Source organism: Theropithecus gelada, chromosome 8 (genome assembly GCF_003255815.1).
Source record: "Theropithecus gelada isolate Dixy chromosome 8, Tgel_1.0, whole genome shotgun sequence".
Lineage (NCBI taxonomy): Eukaryota > Metazoa > Chordata > Mammalia > Primates > Cercopithecidae > Theropithecus > Theropithecus gelada.
Window position 1 is genome coordinate 78,951,630 of NC_037676.1, and position 18,405 is coordinate 78,970,034.

An 18,405-nucleotide genomic window follows, 5' to 3' on the forward strand; every position below is an offset into this window, starting at 1 on the left:
TTGTCTCCTTCTCTAGATTCAAGCTCCTTGAAGGCTCAAGAAGGTTGTTTTCATCTTAGGATCTCCTAGCCGGATATGGCTCTTGCCACCTAGGGAGCTGTGAGTGAGTGTGTGTTAATTTAAATGTCTTTTTTTTTTTTTTTTTTTTTTTTTGAGACAAAGTCTTGCTCTTGTCACCCAGACTGGAATGCAGTGGCACGATCTCAGCTCGCTGCAACCTCCGCCTCCTGGGTTCAAGCAATTCTCCTGCCTCAGCCTCCTGAGTAGCTGGGATTACAGGCGCCCGCCACCATTCCCAGCTAATTTTTATATTTTTAGTAGAGACGTGGTTTCTCCATGTTAGTCAGGCTGGTCTCGAACTCCTGACCTCGGGTGATCCACCCACCTTGGCCTCTCAAAGTGCTGAGATTATAGGCATGAGCCACCGCCCCCCAGCCTTAAATGTCTTTTATGCTGTTAATTAAAATGTCTAACTCTATCATTATTTCTAGTTCTTAAAACACTTTGTTAACTGTTACACATTTCCAGTGAGATGTAAACAAACAGTTTGAGAAATGGCAGATCAGGGGTTTAAGCAAATTACGGTAGATTAGGAAACAATTAAAAAAAAGGTTCGGCTAAAGTTAAATGGAACAGCAGGAGGCCAAATGATATGCTTTACAGATAGAATAAATTGTGGATTGTTGGAGCTTAATAGGCAAATGTTTTCATTTTAAGGGTTTTAAAATAATTTTTAACTGCAATTCCTGTGCTTAAAAGAAAGAAAAGCCCTTTTAAAGAAAAAAAAAAAATGAGAAATTGAGAAAGTACTATTGATATTTGCTCTTAAGATTTTTTTCCTCTGAGCCTGCTTCAAAGCAGCCTTTTCAGACTCAGTCTTCTTCTCATTTGTAGAAATGATATTGACCCTTTGAAGATTTTTTTGTCCAAACTCTCATAGTTCATAAAATTAAAAGTCAAGTTGACAGTCTGTTTCAGCCCTCTTAGCTAGATCTTTCTTGACCATGGTCCTCAAGGGAACTGTGGGGAGGTGATTTTATTACCATTTTGCAATAATTGTATAGTCTTATTTCATCCTCCAGAGCTTTTATTTCAAGCAAGAATGTGTTTGGACTTCAAAGAATTAAATGCATACGACTTACACATTCACAAACCAGTAACAAGAAGGGACTAGGAAAAGGAAAACGGTGCAGGGTAACTTATTTCTAAAATGTATATTGAGAGAGAAAAGGAGAAAGAATTGTTAACAAAGCTGGCATATAACCGTAAAGAACTTGTCTCCCTCTTTAGCCTATTTCAGTTGGATTTTAAACTCCTGTCCTATTGAGCAAGAATACCAGATACTTGCATCTAATAGTAAATGTGGCAAATACTCGATGAATTAATTGGAATCAGAATCAGGATGAAGTGGAGAACAGGACCCTACTTTAGTATCTGGAAGATTCTTCTACTACTGCCATTATTGGTTGTGGAAATCACTTGAAAGGAATCCACTGAGCAACAGCTCTGGGTTTAGCATTTGGCCTGGGGCTGTGAGAGATAGAAAAGTGGAAGTTCCCTGCCCTCAAGGAGTTTCGAGGCTGCCTAGAGGACAGAATCAATGAACTTGTCACCATAAATCAGGTAAGTTAGGACATTTTGAGGGAATTCAAGTTCAGTAATGGTTTAGAGGAACATTGAAACTGTGGGATTTGATATAGCTGATGGAGGTATGAGGACATGAAAATTGAGTAGGGTAGGAAAATGAAATAAGGTTTTATTTACTTCTCTTTGTGTGTTTCTTTATTTTGTTTATTTCGGCATTGTCCTTAGGGTTAAGAGGAGGAATGGCATGATGCAGACTCAGAGATGAAAGACATTGATAAGACTGCGGGAGAAGCAAGAAACTAAACTAAAAGACTATTCATGACCATTTAGGAGAAAGCAAAAAAAAAAAAAAAGAAAGAAAGAAAGAAAGAAAAATTAACTAGATAGTTAAGATTATGGAATGCCTTGAAAGCCAACTGAAGAAGTTTGGATTTGATAAAGGAGAAAATAAGAAAGTACCAAAGCTTTTGAGTGTATGAATGGTATTGTTGAAGAGGTGTTTTAGGAAGCAAGAGGACCCGGAGGCAGAGAGCTCATTCGAAGCCAGTCAACATACTGGGAGGCTGGCACTGAGGTAGGGCCCAACACATAGAAAAGAGCATTAAAAATGAATCAAGAACAGTCACGGTGGGTCACACCTATAATTCCAGCACTTTGGGATGCCAAGGCAGGAAGATCACATGAGCCCAGGAGTTTGAGACTAAGCAAGCCTGGGCAACACAGGGAGGCCTTGTCTTTACTAAAAATAAAAACTAAAAAATTAACCAGGCATGGTGACACATTTCTGTAGTCCCAGATATTCAAGAGGCTGAGGCAGGAGGATCCATCGAGCCTAAGACATTGAGGCTGCAGTGAGCCATGTTCGTGACACTGCATTCCAGCCTGAGTGACACGACGAGCCTTGCCAAAAAAAAAAAAAAAAAAGAGAGAGAGAATCCAGAGTAAACTTACCAACTAAATAGAAGCAATGAAGGAGGAGCCAAGGGTCCCACTGAAGGTTGAAGCTTGGTGACTATAGAAAACTTCTCAGACTGATTAGGCAGGGTGAAGGGGCCCTGATAGTAAGGCACTACATTTTCCCCTTTCAGACAAAATGTTTTAAACTAGTGTGGGAGGGGGAGGGGAAGTAATATGCTCATAAGGGTTTTTTTTTTCTTTTTCTTTTTTTTTTTTTTAACTAGCAAAAAGGTATTCATTTTTCCTCATGATTTTAATGGGCTTTTGGTAGTTTTAATAAAACTGTTAGGGGCTCTGTTTTATTTATAACATTTAGAGCTTATATTTATGTTAGCCTATTAATGTCATTTATGCTGAATAAATATAGTGGAAATATTTTATGGAATGTGGAATAATGTAAGTCATTTTTATATCTTTCTAAATAAAAAGGATTGATTAAACAGAAATAGCTATAAACTATTCTTTTGGAACTTCCATAACAGGACTATCAGGGTGTCTTGCACCTAGTAAGTGTTCAATATATACTCCTTGAATATGTAAATATAAATAAACCCAGAGCTAGGCCATTAGGTGAACTAGACATGAGGTGAAATGGAACATTCATGGTGGGTGCCGCTCTTGTGGGAGAACAATGGGGAGAAGTTTATCTGTACCTGTCTATAGGACTTTTGGTGAGACAGGATTACCTCCATGCATTTGGCAGGAAGCAGGAAGACAGAGTGCCCCACCAACAGCTTGTAAGTACTGTGAAACCTTTTCACAAGCATCACAGGAAAGATGGGGTGCAGAGTTGGAATAAATGAAAACTGATTCTCCAATAGTCCATTTGGCCTCACCCTATTACATTCTAATTTTGTGTGTATATATAAGAGATTCTTTCCAACAATTAATAGTGTATGCAAAAAGCAGTGTATTTTCAACCCTTGCAAACAACTTGGACATATTAGAGGTTGGTTTTCTTCACTCTGGATATAGAGTTCTAGAATATTTAGGGTGATACAACATTTGCTTCCTCTGAGGACAAAAGTGAGGATCAGAGTAAAGAGATATAAAATGTATGAGAACATTACAAAAATATTGGCCATATAAAAGATGCAGTTTATTCCCATGTTACTTACATTTTTCAGTGAATATATTTTTGCTATTGTTTCTATGTACGCAGTAACAGCATTGTTAAAAATCCTCCGAAGGGAATTCTGCCTTTGTCTGAAATTATTTACCATAGTAGAGATGTTTTTACTTCGTTTGTATATGTGAAGTAAACAAAAATAAATGATTTTAAAAATTCAATTTCTTTACCACCAATATCCTCATCCTTTCAAACCCACTTTTTATTGTTTTTCAGATTACCATATATTTTGCACCTTTTTGAACTTTTGAATCCTGGTAATCATTTATGAATTAATTGTTCATACTTAAGTTCATTTTCCCTTACTATTTGCTATTATCATGTATTATAATGACATATTTGCTCTTTCACACAATCATTTTTTGTTTGAATCATAAGATGTTTATGGCAGTGTGACTTTAGCCTATATGTCACCTTTTACACTAGTGATGATTATGACATGCTTCATCTGATTAGTCATGACAGCAAATTTAATGAGTGTGTGGAGAAAAGTACCAGTGTGCCACACACTTTTGAGGCCTTTTAATCATCTTGGGCCAAAGTCCTAAAATACATGTGCCATATGCATTATATATTGCTTAGTTTTTCTGATCAAACTTGGGAATATTACAAAAATTACAGTGTGATGGTATTGCCATAAAACTTAATTTGAGAGTTTAATAGGAAACTGTTTATGTTTCACAGGGATTTTCATCTTTGTTGAGAAGTTTTATTGCTTATAGCCTCCATGAAAAATTCCTACAATGAAAAAGTAGTGGTGTTGGTTCATAGCTAGATAGGATTGCTAGCCAGATCTTTATGCAACAAAAATGATTACAGTCACTGTGTATCACAAACAGGCAATAGGTATATATTATATGTTAAAACCAAATGGCTTCTGCTTTCTGAATCTCTCTTTTAGTCTCTGTCTTGTATTGTTCGCATCCATTTTGGTGCCTCTTTTCTCTGTCCTTCCTACTCTGCCAACTCTCCTCCCCAATTATTGTCATACTCCTGATCTCTAGCTTCAGGATGATAAGCCCTAGTCTCAATTTCATTGACTTTTGTGATAATTTGACTTTCACCCTCAATGTTTTTCAGACATCTACACTTAGGACCATCCTATGACACCTGTCACTGCTTCACTCTCTTCTGCATTATTAATTTTTCCCTTTTCACTAGCTCATTCCCATCATCATCTCAACCTTCCCTGTATCTCTCTACTTATAAAACCCTCCCTAATGCTACATCTACCTTCAGATACCACCCCATTTCTCTGGTCATTTTTAAAGCAGACTCCTCTGAGAATTTTCCACACTTGACATCTCCATTTTTGTCATCTTCTTTTTCCCTTCTACTCATGTTCAGGAGGTGTTTGCATTCACACCACTCCACTAAAGAAGCTCCAATCAAGGACTCTGTTGATCTGTTCTTTGGCAAACCTAATGACCAATTCCTAGTCCACTTAACTACAATAGCTAGCAGCTTTTAACAAGCTGCCCTCTTCCTTCTTTTTGAGATTTTTTTTTTTCACTACGCTTTCTATCCTCTCTTGGTTTTTCTCCTACCTCATTCCTGATCAGTTTTCTTCATTGGTCCTTCCTTGTTTTGGAAGGAAATCATGGGAGTCTTTCACCTCAGCACAGGCAATAAAAACAATATATTCACCGTAGGGAATTAAAATAAAGAAAAAACAGTAATAAAACTGACTAAAAGTTGGCCTGCTGTATTTTCGTTTTTACCATGTGCTGGCACTTCTAAATATTGTCAATGATAAATCACCTCTTGCATCTGTGTGTAGACTGCTATAGTGCCCCCAGCTTTGATATGCTGATAGGAATGAATCCCAGGCTCAATCATGGACCCTCATTCTCTAGATTATCTCATTGGATCTCATCTCAAAAACTTAAACCACCTTTAATGCATTGCCCTCTCTTCCCCTCCACTTGCTCTCTGTTTCTATATCTCTCTCTGTTTCTGTCCCTGTCACTCCACATACACACACACCTTCATACCCTTGCCTACTTTACACCTTCACTTGCATATATAAACAGAAAATCTCAAACTAAACATATTCAGACCTTCTTTTTTACTCCCGACTTGTTCCACCTGCATTTTCCCTCATCTTAGTAAATGGCATCTTAACTCTTATTTCTTAGGCCAAAAACATTGGAATAATTATTGATCCTTTTCATTTTCTCCCATTTCTCATTAGACCCATTGGCAAGTCCTATCTACTGCTCTTTTGAAATATATACCAGTTTCTCTACTGCCTCCTTGATCCAAGCCACCATCATCTCTGACAATATCGACAACGACTTTATTTTACTTGACTTCTCTGTATAATTTTATACTTGTGATTCCAAGGTTTTTTTTCCTTTGGCCACTACTTTACCAATCACTCCCCAATCCTATGTCCACCTCTTTTTTTTTTTTTTTTTTTTTTGATGATCTCATTATTGCAGTGGCAAGATCGTAGCTCCCTGCAGCCTCAAATTCCTGGGCTCAGGCAATCCTCCCTACCTCAGCATCCCGAGTAACTGGGACTACAAGTGTGCTCCATCATGCCTGACTAATTGTGATTTTATTTGTTGTAGAGATGAGGTCTTACTGTGTTGACCAGGCTGGTCTTGAACTTCTGACCTCAAGTGATCCCCCATCTTGGTCTCTTAAAGTGCTAGGATTACAGGCATGAGCCACCACTCCCAGCCCCTCTTTGTTCTTTCTCAGTAACCTTTATCATTCTTCAATGTCACTTAATTTCTTAATTTTTACTCCCTAGAGTTTTGCCCTTAGCCCTCATTGTCCATACTATATATATTCTAAGAAGTGTCATTTACTCACAAGTCATTGGTTAATAACGTTTTCAAATATATTCAACTTCCAAGATCTAGTCCCATAAACTTACATGTTTACTAAATCTCTTTACTCAAATTCATGTTCAAAATTGAGCTTATCATCTGTTCTCTTGACCTAATATTGGACTTTTTAACATTTCTTTTCTCTCCAGTGAAATGTCTGTTCTACCTTTCTCCACAATTTCTTCTAGACAGTTATACTTTGAAGTGTGATGGATGCTATAGTGTCTGTTTTTTTAACAGCGAGACACCTCTTCCTCTACTTAATCCTCTGCAAAGCATCCCACAGATGAAAATATGATCATGGCACCTCTGCTTAAAACCCCCATGCTACCAAGATCCAAGGAACTCTTTGCCAATACATGCATTCAGGCACAGGAGAAAATAAATTGGCTATGTCTCAGAAACCATTTTTTCTACTGCTTACACAGTCCAAAGAGAGCAATGTGCCAAATCTCATCAATCTGTTTGCTCATTAGTGAATGATTTATTAAATAAACATTTCATGGATATGCATAAGTATTGTCTCGAAAATTCATAGCAGGTTCCAATAGCACAGTTTTCATTCTTGGCACAAGATAGCTTTTCTAATCTTCCTTTTCTGGGACTATGAATATTTTCACTAACTTTTCCTTTCCAGATCTCTTTCACTTATGTTTGTATCCATCATTGCCTAGGTTAGTTCTCATAAGTATAATTTGGTGTATATAACTATATAAATTTGACCTTTTTGAATGTGATGAGATGCAGAAAGTTCCAAGCCAAGGATTATTTACATAGAATTTCAGAAACTTTACTGCGTCTTAGGTTAATGGTAAATTTATTTCAACAATTATCATGTTGGTAAAAAACATCATCTAGTTATCTGAGGATTTTCTTTTATGGCCAAATATAATTCACAAAATAAATAACCCTACCTATGAGAAGCAATAATTTCTCCCATGTATATAACTGTAAAGAGTAGTTTATTATAAGTAGTAGTGATACATTCCATGGCAGGATATATAAGCATTAAATATTTAGAAAGTATAGTAGCAAGATTTTATTTATTTGTTTTACATGTGCACCTAGAGATGGTGATAACAACTTACATTTCATCCTTACAGTGACTAGGTGTGATCGCAAGAAAGGAGGTAATTGTATCCCCATTTTACAGATGAGGACACTGGTTATACACATATTAATAGATCAGTTTAAATTTTTACAGATTGAAGAAAAGGCTTCCTTATTCAGCTTCTTATTTTATGCATTTCCTGTTAAACATTGCCTTTGTGAAAGCTCTAAAGTATTATCTATCTTTGGGTTCATTATGAATTGTTTTCAAGAGAAAGAAATGTTTTGTGTCTTAATGGTGTGTTCAGTAAGGCATATGATTTAGGTGACTGCAACATAGGGAATAATCTAGAAAATCACTCAAATCCAATATTTGTGTACGGATGAAAATGTTTAGAGTTTTGCAGACTGCCACATTTGTAGGCCTATATATTCTGAGGTTGTTTGTAACTTATCATCAAGTTTTCCTCTTACCAGAAGGTGGATGGTGGAAGTTTGGTGTGGGGAGCAGAGGATCCCTTCTTTTGCAAGGAAAAAACTTACCTAGGGCTGACTTGTATATTATTACCAGTCCTTCAAAGTTCATATTCTGTCACTGTCATTTTTGTTTATTTTCATTTTCATTTTTTGAGACAGGGTCTCACTTTGTTGCTGAGACTACAGTGCAGCAGTACGATTATAGCTCACTGTAACCTCAAACTCCTGGGCTCAACCAATCCTCCTGCCTCAGCCTCTGGATTAGCTGGGACTACAGGCATGTGCCACTCTACCTGACTAGTTATTTTTATGTTTTGTAGAGACAGGGTCTCACTTTGTTGCCAGGCTGCTCTGGAACTCCTGGGCTCAGGTGATCCTCCTGCTTTGGCCTCCCAAAGTGAGTGCTGGGATTATAGGAGTGAGTCACTGCACCCAGCCTCACTATGATTTTTGTAAAAGGCCAAGCCTTTACAAATTGATACACATACTGCTGTTATTGCAGCATGTGTAAAATTTGCTTAGGGATTTACTTTAAAAAAAACCAAAACTTTCAAACTACAATGCTTAAGAAATCAATGTTTAGTTTTGTTAACATTTGCTACCTCCAAAATATCTGCACAAATAATAGTGATATTTTAAAGGCCTAAAACACTAACTTAACTGATGGACAAAGAGTACATTACTTATAAATACAGTCTAAAAAGCCATAAAGCCATAGTACCAAATTGATGTAGTCTTTTCTTTGAGTAACTTGTGTTCAGCAGGATTGATTAAAGCCCGAGAAGAATTATGCATAAGTACAGTTACTACTTATTCAGTACTATACACTTTGTATTTATTAACTTTTCTCCTTATTACCATCCTGCAAATTTACTATTGTTTCCACTTGCACATATAGAATCCTGAATTTCAAGGAGGTTAAGTAACTTGGACAGTATCAAATAGCTAGAAACTGGTGGAGCTGGGATTCAGGCCCAAGTGTATTTGGATTTGGTTCTTAACTCCATGGTGTTTTTTCCTTGCTCCAAGAGAAGCCAACATTCTCCTAATGAAATACTTCTTTGAACAACTTAGGTTTCTGAGGGCAGGGTTGCTGTAGCAGAAGTCGGCAATTTTATGTCACTGATATCTCCCTTTTATCTTTGCTTGCCCAAACTTCTCAAGGAAAAAGAATAAATCTCAGATAGTTAAGAAAGAATTGACCATTATTTCAACACAGGGATTATGTTCTCTGATTCTTCACAGCAAGAGTGAATGATGGTTTCATGGATAATGGCTCCAAAGAAATATGCCCAAGTAACTCATTGTGATGAAAATAAAATATTGGGAATTATGAAATTAGAGAATCAAGAAAGTATCTTTAAAAACTTGTGACATTGATTCAACTCTATGGTTGTTGTCATTTAAAAACAGTGCAATCTTAGAGGGAGGCACCCATCATCACAGGTCTTTGAGATGAAAGTGTAAGAGAAGTTATAGACGCTTCCAAGAACCAAATAATAGGACTGAGCCAAAGAAATGCTGCTTGCTTGAGAGTAAAGATACTTTTGTATGTTAGGCCATTTTTGCATCACTATAAATAAATATCTGAGGCAGAACAATATATAAGGAAAAGAAGCTTAATTAGCTCATGGTTCTACAGGCTGTATAAGCATGACACCAGTATCTTCTCTTGGTGATGGCCTCAGTAAGCTTCCAATCATGACAGAAGGCAAAGGGAAGGCAGGCACATCACATAGCAAGAGTGGGATTAAAGGACAGAGGAAAGGGGAAGGTCCCAGACTATTTTAAACAACCAGATCTTGCATGAACTGAGTGAGAACTCGTTTATCACCAAGGGAATGGTGCTAAACCATTCATGAGGGATTTGCCCTCATAATTCAATCACCTCCCACCAGGCCCTACCTCCAACACTGGGAACTACATTTCAACATGAGTTCCAGAAGGGACAAACATCCAAACCATACCACCCTGTAAGGAGTCTTTGAAAGAGTTAAAGGAAGTAAAGATAAAGAAGTACTGCTGGATAACTATTTTTTTCTTCTTTATTAAAAAATAATTTCAAAAGACTTTTGACCTAGTATACAGCTATTTGAAAAACCTAGTAACTGTGGAGTAGAAAATAGAGGCTTTCATGAATTAAAAACTAGCTGTGAGACAACATTGGATGAACCCTATCATGAAAACAGAAATATTGTATGATTCCACTAAAGCAGTCTAAAGTATTTAAAATAGTCAAATTTATAAATCAAAGAGTAGAATGGTGGTTGCCAGGGATGGAGGGGTAGGAGAAATGGGGAGTTATAAACAAAGGATATAAAGTTTCAGTTAAGTAATAGGAGTAAGTTCTAGAGATCTGCTGCACAACGTTGTACCTATAGGCAACAATACTATATTGTGCACATAAACATTTGTTAAGACAGTAAACCTCCTGTTTAGTGTTCTTACCACAATAAAATAAGAGCTGGTTTTGAGATAGGAAGCAAAGAGTTGAAATAACTACCCAGCGCTCACCATGAACAAAAGCTATTGTTGGGTGGAAGAGGGATCAGTTTATGGATAGGGATCAGTTTCCTATGCTGATGAGCAACCTAGCAAAACCAGCACAGTATGCTGAGGAATGAACCTTGTTCTAGACAATATAAAGAGAAATTTTGATGAATCCCATAAGGCAGTGGTCTCCAACTTTTTTGGCACCAGGATCTGGTTTCATGGAAGACAGTTTTTCCACAGACGGAGTGGTCAGGTGTAGATGGTTTGGGGATGAAACTGTTCCACTTCAGATCATCAGGCATTAGATTCTCACAAGGAACACATGACCTAGATCCCTTGCAGGTGCAATTCATTAGAGGGTTCATGCTACCATGAGAATCTAACGCTGCCTCTAATCTGACGCAAGGTGGAGCTCAGGCGGTAAACGCTTGCTTGCAGGCCGCTCACCTTCTGCAGGGCGGCCCGTTCCTAACAAGCCACGAACCAATAGTGATCCACAGCCCTGGGGTTAGGGACCCCTGCTATAAGGACTTAAATCTAGATAATTGGGCAACTGGTTGATAGATGGAAACACGATTTTACACTGAAATTATCCTCACAGAAGTTTGATCTTTAATTTCAAAACAATCAGAAATGAAATAGATTCTTATATGGAGAAATATATTAGGAATTAGTAAATTTAAGAACGAATGTTTTAATAAAAGCACTTTAAAATATAAGACATTAAGAAGATGTATATAAGTAATTTATTGCAACTAATTTATATCAGGAACTTATTATATTCTTTTGAGGCTCCATTACACCGAGGTCATAGATGACTCAAGAAGCAGAAAGAAGTGATCACAAATTCCTGGCTGAGGAGGCCCCAGGAGATAGTACTCCCTAACTATATAAAAATAACTTCTGGGTAAAAACAGACAGGGTGGGGCAAAGGAGCTTTACTTTTCCAGAAAATAAAAAAATTACAAATCCAGCCCCATTCAGATAATTGACACTGGAGCATCCAATGCACTTCAATCTATTACTGCCTGGAAGAAATAATTTAAGAGAAAGCACTACAGGTCAACAAAGATGATGTTGCTTGGTTACTCAAAACCATTTGGTAGCATGCTGAGTTGCTCAGCTTTTTAGAAGAGCAGTCTTTGTATCCACTTAGGAAAAGGATGGAGAAGACCACTTGAAATCATTTTTAATTGTGAACTTGCTTTATCTGGACACACTGACTTGACTTTTGCAATGCCAAAACAAGTTCAGAGGGCATTGTTAAAATATCGACTACTAAGATAATAATAAATGGTGAATTTGATGTATTCTTCTAAATATTATGCTGGTTGTGATGAATTTGCTTTGAAGCGATGTGAGCTTTTTTTTTTTTTTTTTTTTAAGGAGGAAAAAAAATGTAGTTTTCAGGCTGCCTGGCTCAGGAGTCCTGAGGGCTGCCTAGAGGCAGGGCTGTCCAGCGGGGAGGTACAGAGCTTTGGAGTCACTCCTTCAAATCTCATTTCTGCTGCTCTGTGCCTTTGGAAAAAGTTAAACTGTCTGAGCTTTGATATCTCATCTCTTCCATAAACACGATGATTTTTTTTCTGTTGCAGATTACCGTGAGGATTAAATAAGGAAATGCAAGATACATGCCTAGCACCCAACAGGTTTCCAAAAATGATAATTTATTAGTTTGCAATTAGAGTGCTGCTAATATCTTTTATTGTATTCATAGGCTCTAAAATATCCTTTTACAATTAGTCACATAGCTCCAGTAGAAGTGGGAAAAGCTTCAAAAGTAAAACAGAAAAGGCATGGCTAGAAGGGCTGAGGAGTGAAGGTTGTTTGACACTTGTGAACTCTATCATAGAATTTAGTCTTTTTCTCCAATTTAAAAAAAAAAAAACAGTAAGAGTTGGGCTTATTGTAAATGAAAATAACATGGGATTCATAATGTTGCATAGGAATACAGAAAATGTTTTTCTTTCCCTTTACTATTTTACACCAGTTGGCTTAATATTTACTCTGGTGGTATATATTTTAGTTTATGTGCTAAACATTTTGTAAGAATAGTACTATACTTTATTGTTTAATGCATTAGCAAATTATTGGGAGGAGGTGAGATGTGGAAGTTTCATAGGCAAATAGTATTAGTACTATGCTTGGCAGCTTGAACATATATCCATTATTTCAAAAATTCCAGTTGCCTCTAAAGTTGTGCTGAATGCATCCCAAATTTTGCCCATGGCTGTTGCAGTCACCTAGTACAGGTTAAATTTATTCCCATATCTTGATCTTGTAATTCTCTGCATAAATATCTGGACTGTTAAAAAATTAAAATTCCAAATCTTTCCATGGCCATGAGATTTGTATGGATTATAGTTTTGCAAAATTGTTACCCCAATTAGCGGTGAGGGGACTGGGATGGGGGCGGAAGATTTGCCAGATGGGAACGTGATGATTTTTGAACTGAGATTAAATACCTGAAAGTTGTCAGTTTACTTACCAGAATAAGTATCGCTTGTTCAGGGAAGGAAAAGGTAGAAATGAGTAATGAGTTGGAGACTCATTATGGAGAGGCTTAGGGGTAGATGTGGCAGTAAAAAGTAGTGAGAGAAAGGGCGGTGAGAACTTTCATTCTTATGATCAAAAGGAATTGACGGTGGTTCATGCCTCTAATTCCAGCACTTTGGGAGGCTGAGGCGGGCAGATCACAAGGTGAGGAGTTCAAGACCAGTTTGGCCAAGATGATGAAACCCCATCTCTACTAAAAATACAGAAATTAGCTGGGCATGGTGGTGCGTGGCTGTAAGCTCAGCTACTTGGGAGGCTGGGGCAAGAGAATTGCTTCTTGAACCGGGACCCGGGAGGTGGAGGTTGCAGTGAACTGAGATCGCGCCACTGCACTCCAGCCTGGGTTACAGAGTGAGACTCCATTTAAGGAATGGGAACCTTAAACATTTTGGCATTAAGCTTGGTTTTTGTAGATGTAACCATTTAGGTTAGGCTAAAGAAATAGGTGATTAGAAGAATTCAGACCTGAATGAGAACAACAAAAATGAACACTAGAAATAAATGCAGAATTAAAAAAAGGAAAGCTACTTGTAGGATTTAAAAACTATGGTTCAATCTATCATTGTGTTTAAGAGAACTATCTCTGAAATAAAACTGTGTGGGTTCAAATCCCAGCTCCATCACTTGCTATGGGTGTCATAACAAACATAACGATATCATTCAGTACTTGGCACAGAGCAGATACACTGTAAAATGTTGTTGTTGATGGCGATTGTGATGATCAATACACTATTCCACAGAAAATGATGTCGATTACTCCCATATTGTGTTAATAAAAATAGCATAATTTGGCATAATTTTCAAATGAGTGATTATCACCAAATTGACAGGATAGGGTAGAATACTGGAAAAGCTAAGTCAATGGCATTTTTTTAAAGAGTATTAAAACAAGGAAGGTCAGGTGCTAGAGAACACAAATTAGTAATCTAATTAAATTACCGGCAAAAGAGACAAATCGTGTTAACAGCAGTCAGATCTGTTATTACAGATCAGTTATTAAGGTGATATATTGTAAGATGCTATGTATCATTACTAGATTTTAAACATTTCATTTTACACAGGCAGAAGAATATAGATTAATCATTTCATTTTATAAGTTAAAAGCTCCTTTATCAAAATATTTATATTTGTATGAAGAGAGCAACACTATTGAGGATCTAAACATTCCTTTATGAAATTATTTGTACAGGTAGCTCTCATTGGAGCAGTCTCTAAGTACCACATGACCTAATTTGTAAGATTAAACAACAGTTTCTGATTTTGACATTTTGTACATTTCATTAAATCACTATCAAATGAAGTAACTTTAATATGGCACCAAATTATTATTTGGTTATATTTTATATTCAAGGAGCATACATATGTTATGAAACAGCAGAATTTTCACCGGTCTAGAGAAAAGTTGCTTTCCCCACAACTTGGTTTCTGACCTTTGCTAAGACTAGGCAAACCTTTACAGGCCCCCAAATATTGTGGTATTACAACTAGACAAATTGATAATTTGACAGACTTTTATACCAGACAGACAAGGGTTTCATTCCAGGCTATTGGTTTCTAACTTTGTGACCTGAGGCAAATTACTTTAACCTATTTAAACTCTAGCTTCTTGATTTGTAAAAGAAGGATTAATAATTTCCTCATTATGTTATTTTGAGGATTACACTATGGTTTCTATACAAATAGCTTATCACAGTACCTGGCAGAGATATGAACTCAATAATTTGTCGTTGTTTTATTTTTACTTTCATTAATCTTTAAGGAATAGCAGTTATTTGGTCAAAGTCACCTAGGTACTATGACATTCATTTTGAACAAGTCTATATAATACATTGAAATGTGTATGTGGAGGTAGTGGTAGAGATTTTCTGATAAATTATGTTGATTCTTCGCTAGAAAAAAGAGAAATGGTTTTCACATACACACACACATAGAGAGAGAGCGGGGGTATTGTCTGCATTTGTATTATCTGTGGTATAGTTGACAGAGCTCTGAATTTAGAGTCCTGAAGCTCTGGGAAGCTACAAGAAAGTTCTCATCTTCAGATTCATCTGTTTTAGGATATAGGATGTAGGTTAGTATTTTCTATGAAAGCGTCTTAGGTGACTTTGATGTCTTACTCTGTCCTTACTTGAGAATCCATGAAATGAAAAGCTGCATTTGAGGAAATCAAAATTTATTGGGGAAACATACCTGGACCATGTGAAAATTAATACATCATGATAAGTGCTGAAACATACATGTAAGTTAATCATGATGGGTGCACAGAGGAGGCTTCACGTGCTTTTGGTTCTGAGGGAAGAATAGGAGGCTAACAGGGGAAGAACAAAAAGGCATTCAAAATCAAAGGAACCACGTTGATCAAGGCATAACCACATGAGAAGTTGTCAAGAGAAAGAAGGTGGACTTCTTGAGTGACATGTAGGATGTCCATTAAGGCTGTGATGTATTTGGAAGCTACTCATGGGTTTATAAGTAAACATTGAGAATAAATTTTTTCTTTCATGATGAATTTAACATAATGGTTTTTTGGTGGGGGGGCACTGAGTATTTATTATGATTGTATTGTTTTTAAATAGATTACTACTAAAGGTCAAAGGTTTTATACACAGAAGGAAAGACAATTAGTAAATGCAATAATAGTGCCTTGTTATGCGCTTCTATTTTCAAGGTTAATTATTTGTTTAATGAAAGTCTTCAGAATCAACCAGAGATGCCATTGCTAGAAATAGTAAGTAAACATGATTAAGTTAGGAATTATGTGACCATTTTTTTTTTTTTTTTTTTTTTTTTGAGACGGAGTCTCACTGTGTCTCCCAGGCTGGAGTGCAGTGGCGCGATCTCGGCTCACTGCAAGCTCCGCCCCCCGGGTTCACGCCATTCTCCCGCCTCAGCCTCCCAAGTAGCTGGGACTACAGGCGCCCGCTACCGCGCCCGGCTAGTTTTTTTTTTTATTTTTAGTAGAGACGGGGTTTCACCATGTTAGCCAGGATAGTCTCGATCTCCTGACCTTGTGATCCACCCGCCTCGGCCTCCCAAAGTGCTGGGATTACAGGCTTGAGCCACCGCGCCCGGCCTATGTGACCATTTTTTTTAACTTTTTGATAACATCTGGTCTCTTCAGATGTTAAAGACTATATCACGTTGCACCTTTAGTTGTATTATTTTCTTTTACTGTTACTATTTACATAGTTCTATCTTCATTTTATGCATGAAGGACTTGAGGTTTAGTGAGGCTAAGTAATTCACCCACACCTAGAAGTGATGGAGAAATGATTTGTATTCAAGATTCTATCTTCCAAAAAGATAACTCTTGAGATTTTATGAGGGATTGGATTGGAAAGACAGGGAATTTGAGGCATATAGATGATTATAGAGGCTGCTGAAATGGTCAGGAAGGAGAAGAAGACAGAGGGAACAGAGAGCACCCATGACAAGAGACTTGGTAAAATGGAATCAACAGCAGGTGGTGACTTGGTGTGGAGAAGGAATGAGATGTCGAAGGAAATTTCTGAGGTCCAGTTGTTTTGTTTATTCCATAGGTTCCCCTACAATAGGGTGCAAAAAGGAATCACACAGTTAGGTGACTATATGATTTGTGTTTGGTGTTGAGTTTTGTAAACCAAGACATTGTTGGCTCTTTTGCTCTAAAGCTCAAATAAAAGATGAGAATAAAGATGTGGATTTGCTGATGATTTGGACTTATTCTTCAGGTGCCCCCTCCAGTGCCTGATGTTTGCTTTGGCACATCAGCTATCATATACAGTAATGATTTTTTCTTTGCTTTCTGGTACCTTATCAGAGAAGTAAAAGTATGCTCATAATTTATGTAATGTGCTATTGTCACTCTAACACATAATCCTATAAAATGTATGCTTGGCCAAATAGTCCAATGACAAAAATCATAATGAGCCTTTCCTGTTCCCATATTTTCTCTACCAGTGTGTTTGTTCTGTGCTGCTAATAATTAAGAATTAAATCTAATCCTATCACTCCCTGGGCTCATTTTGCCAGCTACTGCTCACTAGGATATAAGGTGTGCTGGAGACTCACCTGAGCTTCACCTGATACTTATCTCTCCTGACTGCCAAATTTTGGGTTCTTGTGATATTAGCCATGATGTGAGAGCTAGATATAGCATGCTGATTACCTTTCACTCTGATGTCTTCTGCAGAAACTGCCTCATTGGGAGCCAGGACTTGTGATGATGATCTTACAGAGCAGCAGTTGAGATCAACCTCAGGTAATGGTTCCTATTCCTTCTCAAAATATTTCCCTGTCCTAAATGAGTTGCTTTTGTCATTCTCACAATTGATGTAATAAACATTCTCTGGAACTTCTTTAATTAGATCTGATCATATGGCTTATTCAAATAAAAAGCAAAATCAAATAAATTCAATAATTGGAAGTATATGTAAATTGACTTTATATTTTAGAGCAGTTTTAGGTTCACAGCAAATTGAGAGGAAGGTATAGATTTCCCCAATACCCTCTCCCCTGACACATGTATAGCCTCCTTCATTATCACTGCCTGCCCACCAGAGTGGTACACTTGTTCAGTAATGAATCTGTATTGACACAATGTTATCACTTCTACACCGCAGTTTTCATTAGCAATTACTCTTGGTGTTGTACATTTTATGGGTGTGGACAAAAGCATAAAGACATATATCTACTGTTATAATTATAGAACAGTTTCACTTCCCTATAAATCTTCTGTGCCAGTCTATTCATTGTTTCCACCTTCTTGACCCCTGGAAACCAGTGATCCTTTATAGTCTCTATAGTTTGACTTTTTCCAGAATGTCATATAGTTGGAATCAAACAGTATGTAGTTTTTATAGATTGGCTTCTTTCACTTAGTAATATGCATTTAAGTTTTCTCTATGTCTTTACATGGCTTGATAGCTTATTTCCTTTTAGTGCTGAATAATATATAATCATTGTCTGGATATATTACAGTTCATTTATTCACCTACTGAGAACAACTTGGTTGAATCCAAGTTTTGGCAATTACAAATAAAACTATTATGAGCATCTGTGTCTAGGCTTTTGTGTGGACATAAATTTTCAACTCCCTTTGATAAATGCCAAGGAGTACAATTACTAGATTGTATGATAAGAGCATGTTTAGTTTTGTAAGAAACCACCAAACTGTCTTCCAAAGTGGTTGTACCATTTTACATTCCCACCAGCAATGAATGAGAGTTCCTGTTGTCCCACATTATCACCAGCATTTGATGTTGTCAGTGTTCTGGATTTTGGCCATTCTCATAGGTGTGTAGTTGTATCTCATTGTTGTTTTCATTTGCATTTCCC

General features: G+C 37.1%; 1 protein-coding gene across 2 annotated transcripts in view; it reads left to right on the forward strand.

Moving 5' to 3' along the window:
• Positions 1-18,405, forward strand: part of ZFHX4 (zinc finger homeobox 4) — a 189,051-nt gene that overhangs the window by 137,699 nt on the left and 32,947 nt on the right. For both annotated transcript variants that reach the window (XM_025394389.1, XM_025394390.1), the window contains one exon: positions 17,261-17,329. In XM_025394389.1, the coding sequence (XP_025250174.1) occupies positions 17,261-17,329 (69 nt within the window). The remainder of the gene's footprint in view (positions 1-17,260; positions 17,330-18,405) is intronic.